Raw genomic sequence first — 25,594 nt, forward strand, 5'->3', positions numbered from 1 at the left:
TAGAACACAAAGAGTAATAGTAAACAGAGTAAAATCCCAGGCAGCCATGGTAAAAAGCTCTGTTCCACAAGGCACAGTACTCGCTCCCATTCTATTTCTCATCCTCATTTCTGACATAGACAGAGATGTAAGCCAGAGCTATGTGTCTTCCTTTGCGGATGACACCCGCATGGCAGTGGCCTCCATCGAAGACACTGCGAGACCCCAAGCGGTTATCAGCCAAATCTTCAAATGGGCCACTCAAAATAATGTGAAGTTCAACGAGGAGAAATTTCAACTACTCAGATATGGAAAACTTGAAGATGTATCAGGGTATACCACAAATTCTAACCATACAATAGAGCGGAAAAGTAATGTGAAGGACATGGAAGTGATAATGTCAGAGAATTTCGCCTTCAAAGACCACAACAATGTATCTACCTAATCCACTAGGAAAATGATAGGATGGATAATGAGAACCTTCAAAACTAGGGATGCCAAGTCCATGATGATTCTCTTCAAATCGCTTGTGCTCTCTAGGCTGGAATACTGCTGTACACTAACGGCCCCCTTCTAGGCTGGCGACATTGCAGACCTGGAGAGTGTACAAAGAACTTTCACAGCACACATAAGTGCAATAAGGCACCTAAACTACTGGGAACGGTTGAAGGTCCTTGATCTGTATTCTCTCGAACGCAGGCGAGAGAAATACATGATAATATGCACTTGGAAGGTCCTGGAGGGATTGGTACCAAACTTGCACACGAAAATCACTTCATATGAAAGCAAAAGACTCGGCAGGAGATGCAACATTCCCCCGATGAAAAGCAGAGGCGCCACGAGTACACTGAGAGACAACACAATAAGTGTCCCGGGCCCATGACTGTTCAACTGCCTCCCAGCATACATAAGGGGGATTACCAATAGACCCCTGACTGTCTTCAAGAAGGCACCGGACAGGCACCTAAAGTCAGTACCTGACCAACCGGGCTGTGGTTCGTACATCAGCTTGCGTGCGGCCAGCAGTAACAGCCTGGTTGATCAGACTTTGATCCACCATGCGGCCTGGTCTCAGACCGGGCCGTGGGGGCGTTTACCCCCGAAACCCTCTCTAGATAAACTCCAGGTGGCCCCTTATCACTTATTTCAGCATAATTTCCCTACGTACTTAACACTGCAACATTAACACAAATTACTTGATTTCTTGATATATCTCGATCACTGAGATTTCCTTATTGTCCTACATGTGCATAAAGCGATGCAGGAGTTTTTCTGTACTTTTCCTGCTACGGTAAAGAGAGTTATTTTCTCAGTTCTCTGTCACTGGTATTACACTAACACTACTCTCCAGAGGTGGTGCATTAACGTTGTTGTTGGCGTTAAAGTAGTCAGTGAGCCTATATGCCTAATTCACATAGTTTCCACTACAGGCTAGGCCTCTCGGTGGTTATGCCAGCCTGCCCACTGCAGCAAGTGTGTTTGCCTGGAGAGAGGAAGGAAGAGGGATAAGTCATCTTCACTTCATTACTCCACACAAGAAGCATCTGTCTCTCAACGAGTTATCCTGATGTCGTGTCTGCATATTTCATCATCCAGACACAGGTACACGCAGGATCCAGGCCGAAATTTGCCGAATTTCTTCGAGAAATATAAGTGGCGTCTTTGGGACTCCACGCCACAGCGCCCCACGCTGTTTCTCAAGTCGTATGTTCATCGTCACTTGTATGTTGCTGCTGATGCTTTTCAGCTCAGCACGGCTATTGCAACAAGTCAGAGGTGAGTTTGTGGTGATTTCTGCGTCCATTGTGAGTGTGTCTCCCATGTTTGTGGGGGGGGGGAGAGGAGGAAGTAGCTGTTCCTTGCCTCTCCAATGCTCGCTCTACTGTATGCCACCACTGCCTACTCCCTCTCTGCTGTGTTTTCTGCTGTTTCTGTGAATGCTTTGTCAGAGCTGTATATCCGAGTGCCTGAGGTCACTCGAAACCACGTGGATAACTAAGCCATGTGTGGACAAAGGCATGTGGAGTGTGGACGATACCATGTGAGCCTACAAGCCATGTGGGTTACCTAGCAACATGTTGTGGTCTACTGCCACATCACTCTAGTGAAGTCGCCTCACGACGTCACCCACGATGCTGCCCGACTTCATGACGTCACCTTGCGTTGTCAACCCATGACATCGCTCATGACGTCACTCCAGACGTCTGCTGATATCACCTCGCGATGTCAACCGATGACATCACCTCACAACGTCACGCTTGAGCGACAGTGTTAGTGTCACATTGACAGTTCTCTTCTGGTTAGAGCATAACAACAATTGTCAGAGAGGTTGGGGTAATAATAGTAATCCTCAGGAATTCTTATTTTAATGAACATAAAGCTAATCATAATACTATTCGAATTATCCTATATAAGTTAAGAATGCTTGTTTGTTCTATACTGTCCGAAATAAATATATATATATATATATATATATATATATATATATATATATATATATATATATATATATACATACATACATAATATATATATATATATATATATATATATATATATATATATATATATATATATATATATATATATATATATATATATATATATGTCGTGCCGAATATGTAAAACTGGTCAATTAGCAAGAACTCATTTAAAATTAAGTCCTTTCTAAAATTTTCCCTTATATGTTTAAAGATATATTTTTTTCATTAATGTTGATGTAAAAATTTTTAATTTTGCACCAAAAGAATCTTAGAAAACTTACCTAACCTTATTATAACAAGAACAATTTATTTTAGCCTAACCCAACTAAATATATTTTAGATTTGTTTACAATAATTTAATACTAAACAAACACAGTGAAATATATTTTTTTCGTTAGGTTCAGAATGATTTTGGCGAAATTATTGCATACACAAATTTTCACTTGTCCTATATGGCAAGATGAGCGTTGCTATTTAAGCCAAGATCGCAAGTTCTGCCTATTCGGCACGACATATATATATATACCATTGCTCCCAAGGACGTCAGCACGGCGCAAGCTCTGAAGGACAAACATCCACCCAGGGCTCCCAGTACCAACATTGACCTCCCTGACATTGCAGCAGGCGAAGAACATCTAACCTTACAGGATGCTGATGTGTATAAAGCTGCTATGTCATTTCCACAGGGTTCAGCAGGAGGTTTCACCGGTTTAAGGCCTCAACACTTAAAACAAATACTCAATCCAGCACTTGGTGAGGTTTCAGAGAGGCTGCTGTCTGAACTCACCAAATTTTCCAACCTGTGCCTGGCTGGCGGTGTCCCAGAGGCCATCAGACCCTTTTTCTTTGGTGCCTCATTGTGTGCCCTCCGGAAAAAGGATGGCGGAATCAGGCCCATTGCAGTGGGTAACACCCTTCGGCGCCTAGTCGCCAAGGCTGCAGTGAGAAGGGTGAGTCAAGAGGCTGCTGCAATGCTGAAACCAACTCAGCTCGGTTTCGGCGTTCAACAGGGCTGTGAAGCAGCTGCCCACGCAGCACGAGTATATATCAAAAACATGTCCTATGAAAAAGCCTTGGTCAAATTGGACTTTGCCAATGCTTTCAACTCAGTCAGAAGGGATGCTGCTCTCCAAGCAGTTTATAGAAACTTCCCTTCCCTTTATCCCTTCATAGAATCGTGTTATAGTGTGACTTCCAAACTATTGTTTGGGGACCATGAAATTGACTCGTGTGAGGGCGTGCAACAGGGGGACCCTCTCGCCCCCTTTCTATTTTGTTTGGTCATCAAGGAAGTCACGGAGGCACTCTCCAGCGAGCTCAATATCTGGTTCCTGGACGACGGTACCCTAGCTGGCACAACAGAATCTCTCCTGGAGGACATCAGTAAAATTAAAGACATGGGAGAAAGGCTGGGCCTTTCTTTAAACCCCACCAAATGTGAAATAGTTTCTACCAATCAACAGTTGATACAGAACATTAGTACCGTTTTACCAGGAGCACGAGCCATTGATCCAGCCAATAGCACTCTCCTCGGTGCTCCTCTTGGGTCCAATGCCATCGATCTGGTCCTAGGAAAAAAAGTCTCAGACCTCCGGACGATGGAAAGCAGGATGAAAGACATTGACACACACGATGCCTTCTACCTACTCACCAGGTGCCTGTCAACCCCAAAACTTACCTATTTTCTGAGATGCTCCCCAGCCTTCAGCAGTCCAAAACTCAAGGAATATGACTCTCTCCTGAAGGCCATGCTAGAGAGTGTATTGAATCTTTCCCTTGACGATGGACAGTGGTTGCAAGCCTCACTTCCGGTCAGGCTTGGAGGGCTAGGAGTACGCAGATCCTCCCAGATTGCTCTACCAGCTTTCCTATCCTCTTCCATTGCATCAAACGAGTTGATAAGACAAATTCTTCCTGACACCCTCAGTGACTCAGCAGGAATAGAAGACCCTAGCTACGTCAGTGCCATCACCGAATGGGAGAGACTTGCTGCTCCAGCACCAAACCCTAGTGCAGCACTGGCTCACAAACAGTCAAGCTGGGATAGCCCAATTGCTGAAAAGGTGCTTGCCAACATGCTCAGGGCTGCAACATCAGATAGGGAGATTGCCCGTCTCCAGGCTGTGAGTGCACCTCACTCCGGGGACTTCCTCCAAACAGTTCCCATATCGGCAATGGGAACGCGACTCGACCCTAAGACCCTCCGTATTGCAGTGGCTCTGCGCCTTGCTGCCCCAATTCACACAGAATATATGTGTATTTGCGGCGAAGTGCAAGCAGACCAATACGGTCTACATGGTCTTAACTGTTCCAAAACCAAGGGCTGGCATGCAAGACACAATGAGGTCAACGACATCATTAAGAGAACTCTTGCTACAGCTGGATGCCCTGCCGAGAGGGAGCCACGATCACTTGCAGCAAACAATACCCACAACCCAGCAAACCGCCCCGACGGGATCACCATCTATCCTTGGAAGAATGGCAAGCTCTTAGCATGGGACTATACCTGTGTGTCCACACTGGCTGACACCTATATCCATCACAGTGTGGGGCGACAGGGAGGAGCTGCTGACCACAGGGAGGAGTACAAGATCAGCAAGTACAGGGACATTAGCCAACAGTATCAATTTGTCCCAGTGGGATCAGAGACCTTGGGATCATGGGGAAAAAATGCCACACGTTTCCTTAAAGAATTGGGTTCCAGACTCATCGACACCACCAGGGACCCAAGGGCAGCCACTTTCATGTTCCAGCGCCTCAGCGTCGCCATCCAGAGGGGAAATGCTTGCTGCATACTTGGCTCACGTCCAGCCTCGGAGGAGCTGGAGGAAATTCATCATCTTTGATACATTGTGCCATTGTATTCATGTTTATGTTCTTTTTCTGTAAATGTATTTTGTTTATTAATATATATATATATATATATATATATATATATATATATATATATATATATATATATATATATATATATATATATATATAGGATAGCAGATGAACAAGGAGGCTTTAGGAAAGGTAGGGGGTGTGTGGACCAGGTGTTTACAGTGAAACATATAAGTGAACAGTATTTAGATAAGGCTAAAGAGGTCTTTGTGGCATTTATGGATTTGGAAAAGGCGTATGACAGGGTGGATAGGGGGGCAATGTGGCAGATGTTGCAGGTGTATGGTGTAGGAGGTAGGTTACTGAAAGCAGTGAAGAGTTTTTACGAGGATAGTGAGGCTCAAGTTAGAGTACATAGGAAAGAGGGAAATTATTTCCCAGTAAAAGTAGGCCTTAGACAAAGATGTGTGATGTCACCGTGGTTGTTTAATATATTTATAGATTGGGTTGTAAGAGAAGTAAATGCGAGGGTCTTGACAAGAGGCGTGGAGTTAAAAGATAAAGAATCACACATAAAGTGGGAGTTGTCACAGTTGCTCTTTGCTGATGACACTGTGCTCTTGGGAGATTCTGATGAGAAGTTGCAGAGATTGGTGGATGAATTTGGTAGGGTGTGCAAAAGAAGAAAATTAAAAGTGAATACTGGAAAGAGTAAGGCTATGAGGATAACAAAAATATTAGGTGATGAAAGATTGGATATCAGATTGGAGGGAGAGAGTATGGAGGAGGTGAATGTATTCAGATATTTGGGAGTGGACGTGTCAGCGGATGGGTCTATGAAGGATGAGGTGAATCATAGAATTGATGAGGGGAAAAGGGTGAGTGGTGCGCTTAGGAGTCTGTGGAGACAAAGAACTTTGTCCTTGGAGGCAAAGAGGGGAATGTATGAGAGTATAGTTTTACCAACACTCTTATATGGGTGTGAAGCATGGGTGATGAATGTTGCAGTGAGAAGAAGGCTGGAGGCAGTGGAGATGTCATGTCTGAGGGCAATGTGTGGTGGGAATATAATGCATAGAATTCGTAGTTTGGAAGTTAGGAGGAGGTGCAGGATTACCAAAACTGTTGTCCAGAGGACTGAGGAATGGTTGTTGAGGTGGTTCGGACATGTAGAGAGAATGGAGCGAAACAGAATGACTTCAAGAGTGTATCAGTCTGTAGTGGAAGGAAGGCGGGGTAGGGGTCGGCCTAGGAAAGGTTGGAGGGAGGGGGTAAAGGAGGTTTTGTGTGCGAGGGGCTTGGACTTCCAGCAGGCGTGCATGAGCGTGTTTGATAGGAGTGAATGGAGAAAAATGGTTTTTAATACTTGACGTGCTGTTGGAGTGTGAGCAAAGTAACATTTATGAAGGGTGGGAAACCGGCAGGCCGGACTTGAGTCCTGGAGATGGGAAGTACAGTGCCTGCACTCTGAAGGAGGGGTGTTAATGTTGCAGTTTAAAAACTGTAGTGTAAAGCACCCTTCTGGCAAGACAGTGATGGAGTGAATGATGGTGAAAGTTTTTCTTTTTCGGGCTACCCTGCCTTGGTGGGAATCAGCCAGTGTGATAATAAATAAAAATAAATAAATAAATATATATATATATATATATATATATATATATATATATATATATATATATATATATATATATATATATATATATATATATATATATATATATATATATATAAGGCTTTTAAAGCATATGGTAAGGGTGAGACCATGGACATAACATATATATAAAGATTACTTTATAGTATATCATATTATTTCCAATTTGGAAGCAGTCAGATTATTATTATTATAATTATAAATTATTATTATAATCAAGGAAGCAGTCAGAGTATTCTAAGAACAGAATAAGCCCAGGCCAACTAACTAACCCCCGTCAGTTTACCAGAGAGGAGCAGGAGTGTCCTCGTTGGCTGCTAATTTCTCACTGCTCGTTCCTCATCCTTGAGCATACATGTCAGGTGGGTCACGTGATGTGACTCACCAACACTCAGTTGAACAAAGGTGGGGAAAAGGGGGTTAAGCCATTGAACACTACACCTTAACCACACACCGGTACACGGAGCGGCAGGCATGTTACTATACCTTTAATTTAACTTATCGTGACCATGTTACATAAACAATAATAATACACCTTAATAATACAAGGACATTCATTTCCAATTTAGCTATTAAAGGAAGCGACCGCAATGTAATATTAAAGAAAGTTTAACAGTAGGGGCATGACACTGTATATCTTAGTGTCGATTTTTGCACAGAAAAGTGTCATGTTGTAACCTTATATGCAGCATAGGTGTGTGCAGTTTTCTGTGTCCTGTGTGGTCTTGAGCCCAGCTGTATGTGGACCACAGGTGTGCGCCCAGACCACCGTGTAGCACCTCGTGTTACTTGTCACCTGGTGTGACCCGTGCGTTTGAAAGCTGACATTAGTTAGCCCCGAGCATCTGAGCCCCTTGTGCAGAAAGCTTTTTTTAGTTCGCCGCTCGCGATGTCCTGCAAAGTTGTACCCGCTATGATTCCCATCAAGATTTGTTCCACTTCACCTCTTGACCATCAGAATGCAGTTATATGTAAACCAGTCCGGGGACACTTAGACTAACCTGTGCTCTAGCTCCAACTGCCTTGAGAATGACACTCGTCATTCCGCAGTTAGACCCTGTCAGCAGGCGCTGTGTCAGCTTCATGTCATAAGCGTCAATGAGCAGCCTGCTCAAAGATGATGTCACTTTGACTGCTAGCTTGCTAACTGCAATATGGTGTATGATGTTATGACTCCCAGATGCTTCGCTGAGTCGTCTCTGCCACGACTCACTCCACGCTCACCAGCAGTGACAGCCTCAGCGACAGTACCAATCGAGAAATGTCCACCTGAGTCGCTTTCCAGAAGAAATCCCTGCACCGACGATGCCTCACTCGTAAGCACCAGCAGGTTGTGACCTAGGGTGAGTGAACCCTGCAGCAACTCCTACAATGACTGCTTCACCATTCTAGAGGAGACCATACGTTGTTACATCACAGCTCAGCCGCAGCGATGTCTCCTGTGTTGCAGTATCTGTCCAGATGCAGGAAGGCGTTCAGAGATGCCCCTCGACACTCACTGCCTATGACCATAATGTTTAGTACACCCCACCAGTTTTTTACTTCTCTCTCTGTAGGAAGATTTTCTTCCCATGTCCTTATGTATATACATATGTTTTCATTTTGTGTTCTGTGCCCTGCTCCTACGAGAGAGAGACCGAGATTTTTTTTACTGCCAATCATGGTCGGGCTCGACCATGTGGTAGGTGGCCGAGAGAAATGTAGCCAGGGAGCCTACACATCTTATTCCCAAAGTTCCCATCAGAGGTCAGGCCTCTCGGTGGGCATGCCAGTTTGCCCACCCCTGCCACTCTCTCACTCTCTCAGCGGCCTTCACTCAGTCAACAAGGCCTACTCCTCCCTCCCTCGCACGCATGGCCCCCCCTTGGGGGCCATGGGCACAAACACGCTGCCTGTGCACCCAGCTATTGCAAAGAAAGTAACAAGCCTCCGAAGCCTTATCATTACTCCACGCTACCAGGAATGACTCAATAAACTCGAAAACATTAATATTGTAATGTTAACATTGTTGTTGGTGTTAACATAGTTGTTGGTGTCAACATTGTTATAATAATAACATTGTTCTTGGTGTTAACATTGTTGCAATGATAACAATGTTGCAATGACAACATTGTTACTGGTAACATTGCTGTTGGTGATAACATTGTTGTATTGTTATCATTGTTGTTGGTGTTAACATTGCAGAATTGCTAACATTGTTGCTGGTGTTAATATTATTGTTGATTTGTAACGTTGTTGTTGGTGCTAACATTATGGATGGTGTAAACATATTTATGAGATAATATTTGTTAGACGTCGAATTCAGCGAGGGCGTCTTGAAGACAGCCAAGGGTCTTGAATACAGCCAAAGGTCTTGAAGACACCCAGGGATCTTAAAGACAGCCAAGGGTCTTGAATACAGCCAAAGGTCTTGAAGACAGCCAGGGATCTTAAAGACAGAAAGGGGTCTTGAAGACAGCCACGGGTCTTGAAGACAGCCAGGGGTCTTGAAGACAGCCAGGGGTCTTGAAGACAGCCAGGGATATTAAAGACAGCTAGAGGTCTTGAAGACAGCCAGGGTTCTTGAAGAGAGGCAGAGGTCCTGAAGACAGCCAGAGGTCTTGAAGACAGCCAGAGGTCTTGAAGAAAGCCAGAAGTCTTGAAGCCTCCCAGGGTTCTTGAAGACAGCTAGGTGTCTTGAAGACAGCCAGGGTTCTTGAAGACAGCCAGGGAGTCTTGAAGACAGGCAGGGTTCTTGAAGACAGCCAGGGTTATTGAAGACAGCCAAGGGTCTTCAATACAGCCAGGGTTCTTGAATACAACAAGAGGTCTTGAAGACAGCCAGAGGCCTTGAAGACAGCCAGGGTTCTTGAAGACAGCCAGAGGCCTTGAAGACAGCCAGGGTTCTTGAAGACAGCCAAGGGTCTTGAAGACAGCCAGGGATCTTGAAGACAGCCAAGAGTCTTGAAGACAGCCAGGGTTCTGGAAGCCAGCCAAGGGCCTTGAAGACAGCAAGGGTTCTTGAAGACAGAAAAAGGTCTCGAAGACAGCCAGGGTTCTTGAAGACAGCCAAGGGTCTTGAAGACAGCCAGGATTCTTGAAGACAGCCAGGGGTCTTAAAGACAGTCAATTGTCTTGAAGACAGCAAGGGTTCTTGAAGACAGGCAGGGTTCTTGAAGACATCCAAGGGTCCAAAGACAGCCAGGGTTCTTGAAGACATGCAGGGATCTTGAAGACTGCCAATGGTCTTGAAGACAGACAGAGTTTTTGAAGACAGCCAGAGCATCTTGAAGACAGCCAGGGCGTCTTGAAGACAGCCAGGGCGTCTTGAAGACAGCCAGAGGTCTTGAAGACGGCCAGAGGTCTTGAAGACAGCCAGAGGTCTTGAAGAAAGCCAGAAGTCTTGAAGACTCCCAGGGTTCTTGGAGACAGCTAGGTGTCTTGAAGACAGCCAGGGTTCTTGAAGACAGCCAGGGCGTCTTGAAGACAGGCAGGGTTCTTGAAGACAGCCAGGGTTATTGAAGACAGCCAAGGGTCTTCAATACAGCCAGGGTTCTTGAATACAAAAAGAGGTCTTGAAGACAGCCAGAGACCTTGAAGACAGCCAGGGTTCTTGAAGACAGCCAAGGGTCTTGAAGACAGCCAGGGATCTTGAAGACAGCCAAGAGTCTTGAAGACAGCTAGGGTTCTGGAAGCCAGCCAAATGCCTTGAAGACAGCAAGGGTTCTTGAAGACAGACAAAGGTCTCGAAGACAGCCAGGGTTCTTGAAGACAGCCAAGGGTCTTGAAGACAGCCAAGGTTCTTGAAGTCAGCCAGGGGTCTTGAAGACAATCAATGGTCTTGAAGACAGCAAGGGTTCTTGAAGACAGCCAGGGTTCTTGAAGACAACCAAGGGTCTTGAAGACAGCCAGGGTTCTTGAAGACAGCCAGGGCGTCTTGAAGACAGCCAGAGGTCTTGAAGACGGCCAGAGGTCTTGAATACAGCCAGGGTTCTTGAAGACAGACAGAGGTCTTGAAGACATCCAGAGGTCTTGAAGACAGCCAGGGTTCTTGAAGACAGCCAAGGGTCTTGAAGACGGCCAGGGTTCTTGAAAACAGCCAACGGTCTCGAAGACAGCCAGGGTTCTTGAAGAAGACAGGAAGGGTTCTTGAAGACAGCCAGAGGTCTTGAAGACAACCAGAGGTATTGAAGACAGCCAGGGTTCTTGAAGACAGACAAGGGTCTTGAAGACAGCCAGGGTTCTTGAAGACAGCCAATGGTCTTGAAGACAGCGAGGGTTCTTTAAGACAGCCAGGGGACTTGAAGACAATTAAGGGTCTTGAAGACAGCTAGGGTTCTTGAAGACAACCAGAGGTCTTGAAGGCAGCCAGAGGTCTTGAAGACAGACAGGGTTCTTGAAGACAGCCAAGGGTCTTGAAGACAGCCAAGGTTCTTAAAGACAGCCAAGGGTCTTGAAGACTGCCAACGGTCTTGAAGATGGCCAGGGTTCTTGAAGACAGCCAAGGGTCTTGAAGATAGGAAGGGTTCTTAAAGACAGGCAAGGGTCTCGAAGACAGCCAGGATTCTTGAAGACAGCCAAGAGTCTTGAAGACAGCCAGGGTTCTTGAAGTCAGCCAGAGATCTTGAAGACAGCAAAGGGTCTTGAAGGCAGCCAGGGGTCTTGAAGACAGCCAAAGGTCTTGAAGACAGAAAGGGTTCTTGAAGACAGACAAGGGTCTTGAAGACAGCCAGGGTTCTTGAAGTCAGCCAGGGGACTTGAAGTCAGCCAAGGGTCTTGGAGGTAGCCAGGGTTCTTGAAGACAGCCAGGGTTCTTGAAGACAGCTAAGGGTCTTGAAGACAGCCAGGGTTCTTGAAGTCAGCCATTGGTTTTGAAGACAGCCAAGGGTCTCGAAGACATCCAGGGTTCTTGAAGACAGCTAGGGTTCTTGAAGACAGGCAAGGGTCTTGAAGACAGCCATGATTCTTGAAGACAGCGATGGTTTTTTAAGAGAGCCAGGGTGTCTTGAAGACAGCCAAGGGTCTTGAAGACAGCCAGGGTTCTTGAAGACAGCCAAGGGTCTCGAAGACAGCCAGGGTTCTTGAATACAGCCAAGGGTCTTGAAGACAGCCAGGGTACTTAAAGTCAGCCAGGGGTCTTGAAGACATCCAAGGGTCTTGAAGACAGCCAGGGTTCTTGAAGGCAGCGAGGGTTCTTGAATACAGCCAAGGGTCTTGAAGATAGCCAAGGGCACTTGAAGTCACCCAGGGGTCTTGAAGACAGCCAAGGGTCTTGAAGACTGCCAGGGTTCTTGAAGACTGCCAGGGCGTCTTGAAGACAGCCAGGGCGTCTTGAAGACACCCAGGGCGTCTTGAAGACAGTCAAGGGTCTTGAAGACAGCCAAAGGTCTTGAAGACAGCCAGGGTTCTTGAAGACAGCCATAGGTCTTGAAGACAGCCAGAGGTCTTGAAGACAGCTAGAGTTCTTGAAGACAGCCAAGGGTATTGAAGACAGCCAGGGTTCGTGAAGACAGCCAGGGTTCTTGAAGACAGCCAGAGGTCTCTAAGACAGCCTGGGTTCTTGAAGACAGCCAAGGGTCTTGAAGACAGTCAGGAATCTTGAATACATCAAAGGGTCTTGAAGACAGCCAAGGTTCTTGAAGAGAGCAAGGGGTCTTGAAGACAGCCAAGGGTCTTGAAGACAGCCAGGGTTCTTGAAGACAGCCAAGGGTCTTGAAGACAGGCAGTGTTCTTGAAGACATGCAAGAGTCTCGAAGACAGCCAAGGGTCTCGAAGATAGCCAGGGTTTATGAAGACAGCCAGGGTTTTTGAAGACAGCCAAGGGTCTTGAAGACAGCCAGGGTTCTTGAAAACCGCGAAGAGTCTTGAAGACAGCCAGTGTTCTTGAAGTCAGGCATGGGTCTTGAAAACAGCCAAGTGTCTTGAAGATAGACAGGGTTCATGAAGACAGTCAGGGTTCTTGACGACAGCCAAGGGTCTTGAAGACAGCCAGGGTTCTTGAAGACAGGCAGGGGTCTTGAAGACATCCAAAGGTCTTGAAGACAGCAAGGGTTTTTGAAGATATCCAAAGGTCTTGAAGACAGCAAGGGTTTTTGAAGTCAGCCAGAGGTCTTGAAGACAGCCAATGGTCTTGAAGATAGCCAGGGTTCTTGAAGACAGTTAGGGTTCGTGAAGACAGCAAAGGGTCTTGAAGACAGCCAGGGTTCTTGAGTCAGCCATAGGTCTTGAAGACAGCCAAAGGTCTTGAAAACACCCAAGGTTCTACAAGACAGCCAGGGTTCTTGAAGACAGCCAAGGGTCTTGAAGACAGAAAGGGCGTCTTGAAGACAGCCAAGAGCCTTGAAGACATCCAGGGTTCTTCATGACAGCCAAGAGTCTCGAAGAAAGCTAGGGTTCTTGAAAACAGCCAAGGGTCTTGATGACAACCAAGGTTCTTGAAGTCAGCCAGGGGTCTTGAAGACAGCCAAGGGTGCTGAAGACAGCCAGGGTTCTTGAAGACAGCGAGGGTTCTTGGAGATGGCCAATGGTCTTGAAGACAGCCAGGGTTCTTGAAGACAGCAAGGGGTTTTAAAGACAGCCAGAGGTCTTGAAGACAGCCAAGAGTATTGAAGACAGCCAGGGCTTTTGAAGACAGCCAAAAGTCTTGACGACAGCCAGGGTTCTTGAAGACAGCCAAGGGTCTTGAAGACAGCCAAGGTTCTTGAAAACAGCAAAGGGTCTTGAAAACAGCAAGGGTTCTTGAAAACAGCCGGAGGTCTTGAAGGCAGCAAGAGGTCTTGAAGACAGCCAGGGCTCTTGAAAACAGCCAAGGGTCTTGAAGACAGCCAGGGTTCTTGAAGACAGCCAAGGTTCTTAAAGACAGCCAGGGTTCTTGAAGACAGCCAGGAGACTTGAAGACAGCCAAGGGTCTTGAAGACAGCCAAGGTTCTTGAAGACAGTCAAAGGTATTGAAGACAGCCATAGGTCTTGAAGACAGCCAGGGTTCTTGAAGACAGCCAAGGGTCTTGAAGACACACAGGGATCTTGAACAGAACCAAGGGTCTTGAAGACGACCATGGTTCTTGAAGACAGCCAGGAGTCTTGAAGAGAGCCAAGGGTTTTGAAGACAGCCAGGGTTCTTGAAGACAGCCAACGGTCTTCAAGACAGCCAGTGTTCTTGAAGACCGCCAGAGGTCTTGAAGACAGCCAGGGTTCTGGAAGACAGCCAAGGGTCTTTAAGACAGCCAGGGATCTTGAAGACACATAAGGGTCTTGGAGACAGCCAAGGTTCTTGAAGACAGCCAAGGGTCTTGAAGACTGCCAAGGGTCTTGAAGATGGCCAGGGTTCTTGAAGACAGCCAAGGGTCTTGAAGATAGCAAGGGTTCTTAAAGACAGGCAAGGGTCTCGAAGACAGCCAGGGTTCTTGAAGACAGCCAAGAGTCTTGAAGACAGCCAGGGTTCTTGAAGTCAGCCAGAGATCTTGAAGACAGCAAAGGATCTTTAAGATAGCCAGGGTACTTGAAGACAACCAGGATTCTTGAAGACATGAACGGGTATTGAAGACAGCCAGAGTTATTGAAGACAGCGAGGGGTCTTGAAGGCAGCCAGGGCGTCTTGAAGACAGTCAGGGTTCTTGAAGACAGCCAAGGGTCTTGAAGACAGCCAGGGTTCTTGAAGTCAGCCAGGGGTCTTGAAGACAGCCAAAGGTGTTGAAGACAGCCAGGGTTCTTGAAGACGGCCAGGGTTTTTGAAGACAGCCAGTGGTCTTGAAGACAGCCAGGGTTCTTGAAGACAGCCAGGGTTCTTGAAAACATCCAGAGGTCTTCAAGATGGCCAGGGTTCTTGAAGGCAACCAAGGGTCTAGAAGACAGCCAGAGATCTTGAAGACAGCCAAGGGTCTTGTATACAGCCAGGGTTATTGAAAACAGCCAGGAGTCTTCAAGACAACCAATGGTCTTGAAGACAGCCAATGTTCTTGAAGACAGCCAAGGGTCTCGACGACAGCCAGGGATCTTGAAGACAGCCAAGGGTCTCAAAGACAGCCAGGGTTCTTGAAGTCAGCCAGAGGTCTTGAAGACAGCCAAGGGTCTTGAAGACAGCCAGGGTTCTTGATGACATCGAGGGATCTTGAAGACAGCCAATTGTCTTGAAGACAGCAAGGGTTATTGAAGACAGCCATGGTTCTTGAAGACAGCCAAGGGTCTTGAAGACTGCCAGGGTTCTTGAAGACTGCCAGGGTGTCTTGAAGACAGTCAAGGGTCTTGAAGACACCTAGGGCGTCTTGAAGACTGCCAGGGGTCTTGAAGACAGCCAGGGGTATTGAAGACAGCCAGGGTTCTTGAAGACAGCTATGGGTCTTGAAGACAGTCAAAGGTCTTGAAGACAGCCACAGTTCTTGAAGACAGCTAGGCCATCTTCAAGACAGCCAGGGGTCTTGAAGACAGCCAGGGTTCTTGAAGACAGCCAGAGGTCTCTAAGACAGCCAGGGTTCTTGAAGACAGCCAAGGGTCTTGAAGACAGCCAGGAATCTTGAAGACAGCAAAGGGTCTTGAAGACAGCCAAGGTCTTGAAGACAGCCAGGGGTCTTGAAGACAGCCAAGGGTCTTGAAGACAGCCAGGGTTCTTGAAGACAACTAAGGGTCTTGAAGACACCCAGTGTTCTTGAAGACAGCAAGAGTCTTGAAGACAGCCAGGGTCTTGAAGACAGCCAGGGTCTTGAAGACAGCCAGGGTTCTTGAAGACAGCCAATGGTCTTGAAGATAGACAGGGTTCTTGAAGACAGCCAGGGTCTTGAAGACAGCCAGTGTCTTGAATACAGCCAGTGTTCTTGAAGACAGCCAGGGATCTTGAAGACAGTCAAGGGTCTTGAAGACAGCCAGAGATCTTGAAGACAGCCAGGGGTCTGGAAGACAGTCAGGGGTCTTGAAGACAGCAAGGGTTTTTGATGATATCCAAAGGTCTTGAAGACAGCAAGGGTTTTTGAAGTCACCCAGAGGTCTTGAAGACAGCCAACGGTCTTGAAGATAGCCAGGGTTCTTGAAGACAGCCAACGGTCTTGAAGATAGCCAGGGTTCTTGAAGACAGTTAGGGTTCGTGAAGACAGCCAAGGGTCTTGAAGACAGCAAGTGTTCTTGAAGAAAGCCAGGTGTCTTGAAGACAACCAATATTCTTGAAGTCAGCCAAGGGTCTTGAAGACAGCGAAGGGTCTTGAAGATAGCCAAGGTTCTTGAAGACAGCCTGGGTTCTTGAAGACAGCTAGGGTTCTTGAAGACAGCCAGGGGTCTTGAAGACAGCTAGGGCGTCTTGAAGACTGCCAGGGGTCTTGAAGACAGCCAGGGGTATTGAAGACAGCCAGGGTTCTTGAAGACAGCCATGGTTTTTAAGACAGCCAGGGGTCTTGAAATCAGCCAGGGGTCTTAAAGACAGAATGGGGTCTTGAAGACAGCCAGGGAGTCTTGAAGACAGCCAGAGTTCTTGAAGACAGCCATGGTTCTTGAAGACAGCCAAGGGTCTTTAAGACAGAAAGGGTTCTTGAAAACAGGCAGAGGTTTTGAAGACAACCATAGGTCTTGAAGAGAGCCAGGGTTCTTGGAGACAGCCAAGTGTCTTGAAGACAGCCAGGTTTCTTGAAAACAGCCAAGGGTCTTGAAGATAGCCAGGATTCTTGAAGACAGCCAGGGGACTTGAAGAGAGCCAAGAGTTTTAAAGACAGACAATGTTCTTGAAGACAGCCAGGAAACTTGAAGACAGCCAAGGGTCTTTAAGGCAGCCAGGGTTCTTGAAGACAGATAGAGGTCTTGAAGACATCCAGAGGTCTTGAAGACAGCCAGGATTTTTCAAGACAGCCAAGAGTCTTGAAGACTCATAGGGATCTTGAACACAGCCAAGGGTCTTGAAGACGACCATGGTTCTTCAAGACAGCCAGGAGTCTTGAAGAGAGAGAAGGGTCTTGAAGACAGCCAGGGTTCTTGAAATCAGCCAAGGGTCTTGAAGACAACCAGGGTTCTTGAATACAGCCAAGGGTCTCGAAGACAGCAAGGGTTCTTGAAGACAGAAAAAGGGTCTTGAAAACAGCCAGGGTTCTTAAAGTCGGCCAGGGGTCTTGAAGACAGCCAACGGTCTTGAAGATAACCAGGGTTCTTGAAGACAGCCTGGGTTCTTGAAGACAGCTAGTGTTCTTGAAGGCAGCCAGGGGTCTTGAAGACAAGCAAAGGTCTTGAAGATGGCCACGGTTCTTGAAGACAGCCAGGGCGTCTTGAAGACAGCCAGGGATCTTAAAGACAGCCAGGGGTCTTGAAGACGGCCAGGATTCTTGAAGACAGCCAGAGTTCTTGAAGACCCCCAGAGGTCTTGAAGACAGCCAGAGGTCTTGAAGACAGCCAGTGTTCTTGAAAACAACCAGAGGTCTTGAAGACAGCCAGAGGTCTTGAAGACAGCCAGGGTTCTTGAAGACAGCCAGGGGTCTTAAAGACAGCCAGGGGTCTTGAAGACAGCCAGGGAAGACAGCCAGGGTCTTGAAGACAGCCAAGGGGTCTTGAAGACAGCCAGGGGTCTTGAAGACAGCCAGGGGTCTTGAAGACAGCCAAGTGGTCTTGAAGACAGCCAGGGGTTCTTGAAGACAGCCAGGGGTCTTGAAAGACAGCCAGAGGTCTTGAAGACAGGGGTCTTAAAGACAGTCAATTGTCTTGAAGACAGCAAGGGTTCTTGAAGACAGGCAGGGTTCTTGAAGACAGCCAAGGGTTCTTGAAGACATGCAGGGATCTTGAAGACTGCCAATGGTCTTGAAGACAGACAGGGTTTTTGAAGACAGCCAGAGCATCTTGAAGACAGCTACAGGTCCTGAAAACAGCCAGAGGGCTTGAAGACAGCCAGTTTTCTTGAAGACATCCAAGGGTCTTGAAGACACCTCGGTTCTTGAAGTCAGCCAGGTTTCTTGAAGACATCGAGGGTTCTTGACGACAGCAAAGGGCCTTGAAGACAGCAAGGATTCTTGAAGAAAGCCAGGGGCCTTGAAGACAGCCATTGGTCTTGAAGACAGCCAGGGCGTCTTGAAGAGTGCCAGATCATCTTGATTACAGCAAGATGTCTTGTAGACAGCCATGGGACTTGAAGACAGCCAAGGGTCTTGAAGACAGCCAGAGGTCCTGAAGACAGCCAGTGATCTTGAAGACAGCCAGGGTTCTTGAAGACAGCCAAGGGTCTTGAAGACAGTCAAGGGCCTTGAAGACAGCCAGGATTCTTGAACACAGCTAGAGGTATTGAAGACAGCCAGAGGTCTTGAAGACAGCCATTGTTCTTGAAGACAGCTAGGGTTCTTAAAGACAGCCAGGGGTCTTGAAGACAGCCAGGGTTCTTGAAAACAGCCAGGGGTCTTTAAGGCAGCCAGAGGTCTTGAAGACAGCCAGGGTTCTTGAAAACAGCCAAGAGTCTTGAAGACAGCCAGGTTTCTTGAAGACAGCCAATGTTCTTGAAGACAGCCAGAGTTGTTGAAGACAGCCAGGTTTCTTGAAGACAGCCAAGGTTCTTGAAGACAGCCAGGGTTCTTGAAGACAGCCAGAGGTCATGAAGATGGCCAGGGTTCTTGAAGACAACCAATGGACTAGAAGACAGCCAGGGATCTTGAAGACAGCCAAGGGTCTTGAATAATGCCAGGGTTATTGAAGACAGCCAGCAGTCTTGAAGACAGCCAAGGGTCTTGAAGACAGCAAGGGTTCTTGAAGACAGCCAAGGGTCTTGAAGACAGCCAGGGTTCTTGAAGAAAGACAAGGGCCTTGAAGACAGCCAGGGTTCTTGAAGACAGCCAATGGTCTCGATGACAGCCAGGGTTCTTGAAGTCAACCAAGGGTCTTGAAGATAACCAGGGTACTTGAAGACAGCCATTGTTCTTGAAGACAGCCAAAGGTCTAGATGACAGCCAGGGTTCTTGAAGACAGACAGGGCGTCTTGAAGACAGCCCGCAGTCTTGAAGAGAGCCAGGGGTCTCGAAGAGAGCCAGGGCGTCCTAAAAGACTGCCGGGGGTCTTGAAGACAGCTAGGGGTCTTGAAGACAGCCAGGGATCTTCAAGACAGCCAGGGGTCTTGAAGACAGGCAAGGGTCTTGAAGAGAGCCAGGGTTCTTGAAGTCAGCCAGAGGTCTTGAAGAGAGCCAGAGGTCTTGAAGACAGCCAAAGGTCTTGAAGACAGCCAGGGCATATTGAAGACAGCCAGGGGTCTTGAAGACAGACAGGGTTCATGAAGACAGCTATTGGTCTTGAAGACAGCCAGGGTTCTTGAAGAAGACAGGAAGGGTTCTTGAAGACAGCCAGAGGTCTTGAAGACATTCAGGGGTCTTGAAGACAGCCAGGGGTCTTGAAGACAGCCAGGAATCTTGAAGACAGCCAGGGGTCTTGAAAACAGCCAATGGTCTTGAAGACAGCCAGGGTTCTTGAAGTCAGCCAGAAGTCTTGAAGACGGCCAGAGGTCTTGAAGACAGCCAGGGGTCTTGAAGACATGAAGAGGTTTTGAAGACAGCGAGAGGTCTTTAATACAGCCAGGGTTCTTGAAGACTGCCAGAGATCTTGAAGACAGCCAGGGTTCTTGAAGACAGCCAGTGTTCTTGAAGACAGCCAGGGGTCTTGAAGACAGCCAGTGGTCTTGAAGACAGCCAGGGTTCTTGAAGACAGCCAGGGGCCTTGAAGACAGCCAGCGTTCCTGAAGACAGCCAGGGGTCATGAAGACAGCAATTTGGTCTTGAAGACAGCCAGTGTTCTTGAAGACAGCCAGGGGTCTTGAAGACACCCAGGGGTCTTGAAGACAGCCAGAGGTCTTGAAGACAGCCAGGGGTCATGAAGACAGCCAGGGGTCTTGAAGACAGCCAGAGGTCTTGAAGACAGCCAGGGGTCTTGAAGACATGAAGAGGTTTTGAAGACAGCGAGAGGTCTTTAATACAGCCAGGGTTCTTGAAGACTGCCAGAGATCTTGAAGACAGCCAGGGGTCTTGAAGACAGCATGGGGTCTTTAAGACATCCAAGGGTCTTGAAGACAGCCGGAGGTCTTGAAGACAGCCAGAGTTCTTGAAGACAGCCAGGGGTCTTGAAGACAGCCAGGGGTCTTGAAGACAGCCATTGGTCTTGAATATAGCCAGGGGTCTTGAAGACAGCCAGAGGTCTTGAAGACAGCCAGTGGACTTGAAGACAGCCTGGGTTCTTGAAGACAGCCAGAGGTCTAGACGATGGCCAGAGGTCTTGAAGACCGCCATTGTTCTTGAAGACAGCTAAAGGTCTTGACGACAGCCAGGGCGTCTTGAAGACTGCCAGTGGTCTTGAAGACAGCCAGGGGTCTTGAAGACAGCTAGGGGTCTTGGAGACTGCCAGGGTTCTTGAAGACAGTCTGAGGTCTTGAAGACAGCCAGGGCTCTTGAAGACAGCCAGGAGTCTTGAAGACAGCCAGGGGTTCTTGAAGACTGCCAGGGGTCTTCACGACAGCCAGGGGTCTTGAAGCCAGCTAGGGTTCTTGAAGGCATCCTGTGGTCTTGAAGACTGCCAGGGGTCTTGACGATAACCAGATGTCTTGAAGACAGCTAGGGTTCTTGAAGGCATCCAGTGGTCTTGAAAACAGTCAGGGGTCTTGAAGACAGCCAGTGGTCTTGAAGACAGGCAGAGGTCATGAAGACAGCCAGTGTTCTTGAAGACAGCCAGAGGTCTTGAAGACATCCATTGGTCTTGAAGACTGCCATAGGTCTTGAAGACCGCCAGTTTTCTTTAAGAAGCCATGGGTCTTGAAGTCAGCCAGGGCGTCTTGAAGACATTCAGTTGTCTTGAAGACAGCCAGAGGTCTTGAAGACAGCTAGGGATCTTGGAGACAGCCACGGTTCTTGAAGACAGCCAGAGGTCTTGAAGACAGCCAGGGGTCTTGAAGACAGCCAGGGGTCTTGAAGACAGCCTGTGGTCTTGAAGACAGCAAGGGTTCTTGAAGACAGCAAGGGTTCTTGAAGACAGCAAGTGTTCTTGAAGATAGACAGAGGTCTTGAAGACAGCCAGGGGTCTTGAAAACAGCCAGAGGTCTTGAAGACAGCCAGGGGTCTTGAAGACAGCCAGTGATCTTGAAGACAGCCATGGGTCTTAAAGATAGCCAGGGGTCTTAAAGACAGCCAGGGATCTTGAAGACAGCCAGTGGTCCTGAAGACAGCCAAGACATTAAGGTCTTGAAGACAGCTAGGGATCTTGGAGACAGCCACGGTTCTTGAAGACAGCCAGAGGTCTTGAAGACAGCCAGGGGTCTTGAAGACAGCCAGGGGTCTTGAAGACAGCTAGTTGTCTTGAAGACAGCCAGGGGTCTTGAAGACAGCCAGAGTTCCTGAAGACTGCCAGTGGTCTTGAAGACAGCCAGGGGTCTTCAAGATAGCCAGGGGTCTTAAAGACAGCCAGCGGTCTTGAACATGGCCAGTGATCTTAAAGACAGCCAGGGTTCTTGAAGACAGCCAGGGGTCTTGAAGACAGCCAGAGTTCCTGAAGACTGCCAGTGGTCTTGAAGACAGCCAGGGGTCTTGAAGACAGCCAGTGTTCTTGAAGACAGCCAGGGGTCTTGAAGACAACCGGGGGTCTTGAAGATAGCCAATGGTCTTAAAGATAGCCAGGGGTCTTGAAGACTGCCAGTGGTCTTAAAGAAAGCCAGGGTTCTTGAAGATAGCCAGGGGTCTTGAAGACAGCAAGGGTTCTTGAAGACAGCAAGGGTTCTTGAAGACAGCAAGTGTTCTTCAAGACAGACAGAGGTCTTGAAGACAGCCAGGGGTCTTGAAAACTGCCAGAGGACTTGAAGACAGCAAGTGTTGTTGAATACAGCCAGGGTTCTTGAAGACAGCAAGTGTTCTTCAAGACAGCCAGGGGTCTTGAAGACAGCCAGGGATCTTGAAAACAGAGAGGTCTTGAAGACAGCCAGGGGTCTTCAAGACGGCCAGTGGTCTTGAAGACAGCAAGGGGTCTTGAAGATAGCTAGGGGTCTTAAAGACAGCCAGGGGTCTTGAAGACAGCTAGTGGTCTTGAAGACAGCCAGGGTTCTTGAAGACAGCCAGGGTTCCTTAAGCCATCCAGGGGTCTTGAAGACAGCCAGGGGTCTTGGAAACAGACAGTGTTCTTGAAGACAGCCAGGGGTCTTTAAGACAGCCAGGAGTCTTGAAGACAGCCAGGGGAAGATCTTGAAGACAGCCAGGGGTCTTGAAGACAGCCAGGGGTCAAGTGGTGAAGACAGCCAGGGGTCTTCAAGGTCTTAAAGACAGCCAGCAGTCTTGAACACTGCCAGTGGTCTTGAAGACTTCCAGGGGTCTTGAAGACAGCCAGGGTTCCTGAAGACAGCCAGGGGTCTTGAAGACAGCCAGGGGTCTTGAAGACAGCCAGTGTTCTTGAAGACAGCCAGGGGTCTTGAAGACAGCCAGGGGTCTTGAAGACAGCCAGAGGTCTTGAATGCAGCCAAGGGTCTTGAAGACAGCTACAGGTCTTTAAGACAGCCAGGGGTCTTGAAGCCAGCAACGGTTCTTGAAGACAGCCAGGGGTCTTGAAGACAACCAGGGTTCCTGAAGACAGCCAGGGGTCTTGAAGACTGCCAGGGGTCTTGAAGACAGTAAGGTGTCTTGAAGACAACCAGGGGTCTTAAAGACAGCCAGGGGTCTTGAAGACAGCCAGTGGTCTTGAAGACAGCCAGGGTTCTTGAAGACAGCTTGGGTTCTTGAAAACAACCATGGTTCCTGAAGACAGCCATTGGTCTTGAAGACAGCCAAGGGTCTTGAATACTGCCAGGGTTCTTGAAGACATTAAGAGGTCTTGAAGACAGCCAGAGGTCTTTATGGCAGCAATGGTTCTTGAAGACAGCTAAGGGTCTTGAAGACTGCCAGGGTTCTTGAATACAGCCAGGGGTCTTGAAGACAGCCAGGGTTCTTGAAAACAGCCAAGGGTCTTGAAGACAGCCAGGGTTGTTGAAGACAGCCAAGGGTCTTGAAGACAGCCAGGGTTCTTGAAGACAGCCAGATGTCTTGAAGAAAGAGAGTATTCTTGAAGATTGCCAAAGGTCTAGAAGACAGCCAGGGATCTTGAAGACAGCCAAGGGCCTTGAAGACAGCAAGGGTTATTGAAGACAGCCAGGAGTCTTGAAGATAGCCAAGGGTCTTGAAGACAGCCAGGGTTCTTGAAGACAGCCAAGGGTCTTGAAGACAGCCAGGGTTCTTGAAGACTGCCAAGGGTCTCGATGACTGCCAGGGTTCTTGAAGTAAGCCAGGGGTCTTGAAGACAGCCAAGGGTCTTGAAGAGAACCATGGTACATGAAGACAGCCATTGGTCTTGAAGACAGCCATAGGTCCTGAAGACACCCAGGGTTCTTGAAGACATACAGGGCGTCTTTAAGACAGCCACGGGTCTTGAAGACAGCCAGGGGTCTCGAAGACAGCTAGGGCATATTGAAGACAGCCAGGGGACTTGAAGACAGCCAGGGGTCTTGAAAACAGCCAGGGATCTTGAAGACAGCCAGAGGTCTTGAAGACAGTGATGGGTCTTGAAGAGAGCCTGGGTTCTTGAAGTCAGCCAGAGGTCTTGAAGACAGCCAGGGGTCTTGAATTCAAACAGGGGTCTTGAAGACAACCAGGGTTCTTGAAGACAGCCAAGGGTCTTGAAGACAGCCAGAGGTCATGAAGACAGCCAGAGGTCTTCAAGATGGCCAGGGTTCTTGAAGACAGCCAAGGGTCTTGAAGACAGCCAAGGGTCTTGAAGACAGTCGGGGTTCTTGAAGACAGCCAGGGGTCTTGAAGGCAGCCAGGGTTCTTGAAAACAGCCAGAGGTCTTGAAGACAGCCATTGTTCTTTAAGACAGCCAAGTGTCTTGAAGACAGCCATGGGTCTAGAAGACAGCCAGGGGTCTTGAAGACAGCCAGGGGTCTTGAAGGCAGCCAGGGGTCTTGAAGACAGCCAGGGGTCTTGAAGACAGCCAGGGATCTTGAAGACAGTCAGAGATCTTAAAGACGGCCAGGTGTCTTGAAGACAGCCAGGGGTCTTGAAGACGGCCAGTGATTTTGAAGACAGCCATGGATCTTGAAGACAGCCAGGAGTCTTGAAGAGAGCTAGGTGTTCTTGAAGACAGCCAGGGGTCTTGAAGACAGCCAGGGTTCTTGAAGACAGCCAGGGGTCTTGAAGACAGCCAGGGTTTTTGAAGACAGCCAGGGGTCTTGAAGACAGCCAGGGGTGTTTAAGACAACCAGAGTTCTCGAAGACAGCCAGAGGTCTTGAAGACAGCCAAGGGTCTTGAAGACATCCAGGGTTCTTGAAAACAGCCAGAGGTCTTGAAGACAGCCAAAGGTCTTGAAGACAGCCAGGGTTCTTGAAGACAGCCAAGGGTATTGAAGACATCCAGGGTTCTTGAAGACAGCCAAGGGTTTTGAAGACAGCCAGGGTTCTTGAAGACAGCCAGGGGACTTAAAGACAGCCAAGGGTCTTTAAGACAACCAGGGTTCCTGAAGGCAGCAAGGGGTCTTGAAGGCAGCCAGACGTCTTGAAGACTGCCAGGGTTCTTGAAGACAGCCAAGGGTCTTGACGACAGCCAGGGTTCTTGAAGAGAGCAAGAGGTCTTGAAGACAGCCATTATTCTTGAAAACAGCCAGGGGTCTTGAAGATAGCCAGGGGTTTTGAAGACAGCAAAGGGTCTTGTAGACAGCCAGAGGTATTGAAGACAGCCAGAGGTCTTGAATACAGCCAGGGTTCTTTAAGACAGCCAGGGGTCTTGAAGACAGCCAGGGGTCTTGAAAACTGCCAGGGGTCTTGAAGACAGCCATGGGTCTTGAAGACAGCTAAGGGATCTTGAAAACAGCCAGAGGTTTTTGAAGACAGCCAGGGGTCTTGTATTCAAACAGGGGTCTTGAAGACAGCCAGGGGTCTTGAAGACAGCCAAGGGTCTTGTAGACAGCCAGAGGTCTTGTAGACAGCCAGAGGTCTTGAATACAGCCAGGGTTCTTGAAGACAGCCAGGGGTCTTGAAGACAGCCAGGGGTCTTGAAGACTGCCAGGGATCTTGAAGACAGCCATGGGTCTTGAAGACAGCTATGGGTCTTGAAGACAGCCAGGGTTCTTGAAAACAGCCAGAGGTCTTGAAGACAGCCATTGTTCTTTAAGACTGCCAAGTGTCTTGAAGACAGCCAGGGGTCTTGAAGACAGCCAGTGGTCTTGAAGACAACCAGGGGTCTTGAAAACAGCCAGGGGTCTTGAAGAGAGCTAGGGGTCTTGGAGACAGCCAGGGTTATTGAAGACAGTCAGAGATCTTAAAGACGGCCAGGGGTCTTTAAGACAGCCAGGGGTCTTGAAGACAGCCGGGAGTCTTGAAGAGAGCCAGGTGTTCTTGAAGACAGCCTGGGGTCTTGAAGACAGCTAGGGTTCTTGAAGACAGCCAGGGGTCTTGAAGACAGCCAGGGTTCTTGAAGACAGCCAGGGGTCTTGAAGACAGCCAGGGGTGTTTAAGACAACCAGGGTTCTTGAAGACTGCCAGAGGTCTTGAAGACAGCCAAGGGTCTTGAAGACATCCAGGGTTCTTGAAAACAGCCAGAGGTCTTGAAGACAGCCAGAGGTCTTGAAGACAGCCAGGGTTCTTGAAGACAGCCAAGGGTCTTGAAGACATCCAGGGTTCTTGAAGACAGCCAAGGGTCTTGAAGACAGCCAGGGTTCTTGAAGACAGCCAAGGGACTTAAAGAC

At 48.2% G+C, this 25,594-nt stretch overlaps 1 protein-coding gene across 4 annotated transcripts in view; it reads left to right on the forward strand.

The window, feature by feature from the left end:
• The window catches only part of LOC128695542 (uncharacterized), a 211,677-nt gene that overhangs the window by 71,077 nt on the left and 115,006 nt on the right, over positions 1–25,594 (forward strand). The window contains exon 2 of one of the 4 annotated variants that reach the window (XM_070093457.1): positions 1,410–1,633. The exons of the other annotated variants lie outside the window; for them this stretch is intronic. Within the exon in view, the coding sequence (XP_069949558.1) occupies positions 1,410–1,488 (79 nt within the window). The 3' untranslated portion in view covers positions 1,489–1,633. Of the gene's footprint in view, positions 1–1,409; positions 1,634–25,594 lie in introns of those variants that run through there. 4 annotated transcript variants of the gene reach the window in all.

Source organism: Cherax quadricarinatus, chromosome 42 (assembly GCF_038502225.1).
Source record: "Cherax quadricarinatus isolate ZL_2023a chromosome 42, ASM3850222v1, whole genome shotgun sequence".
In the NCBI taxonomy this organism is placed as follows: domain Eukaryota; kingdom Metazoa; phylum Arthropoda; class Malacostraca; order Decapoda; family Parastacidae; genus Cherax; species Cherax quadricarinatus.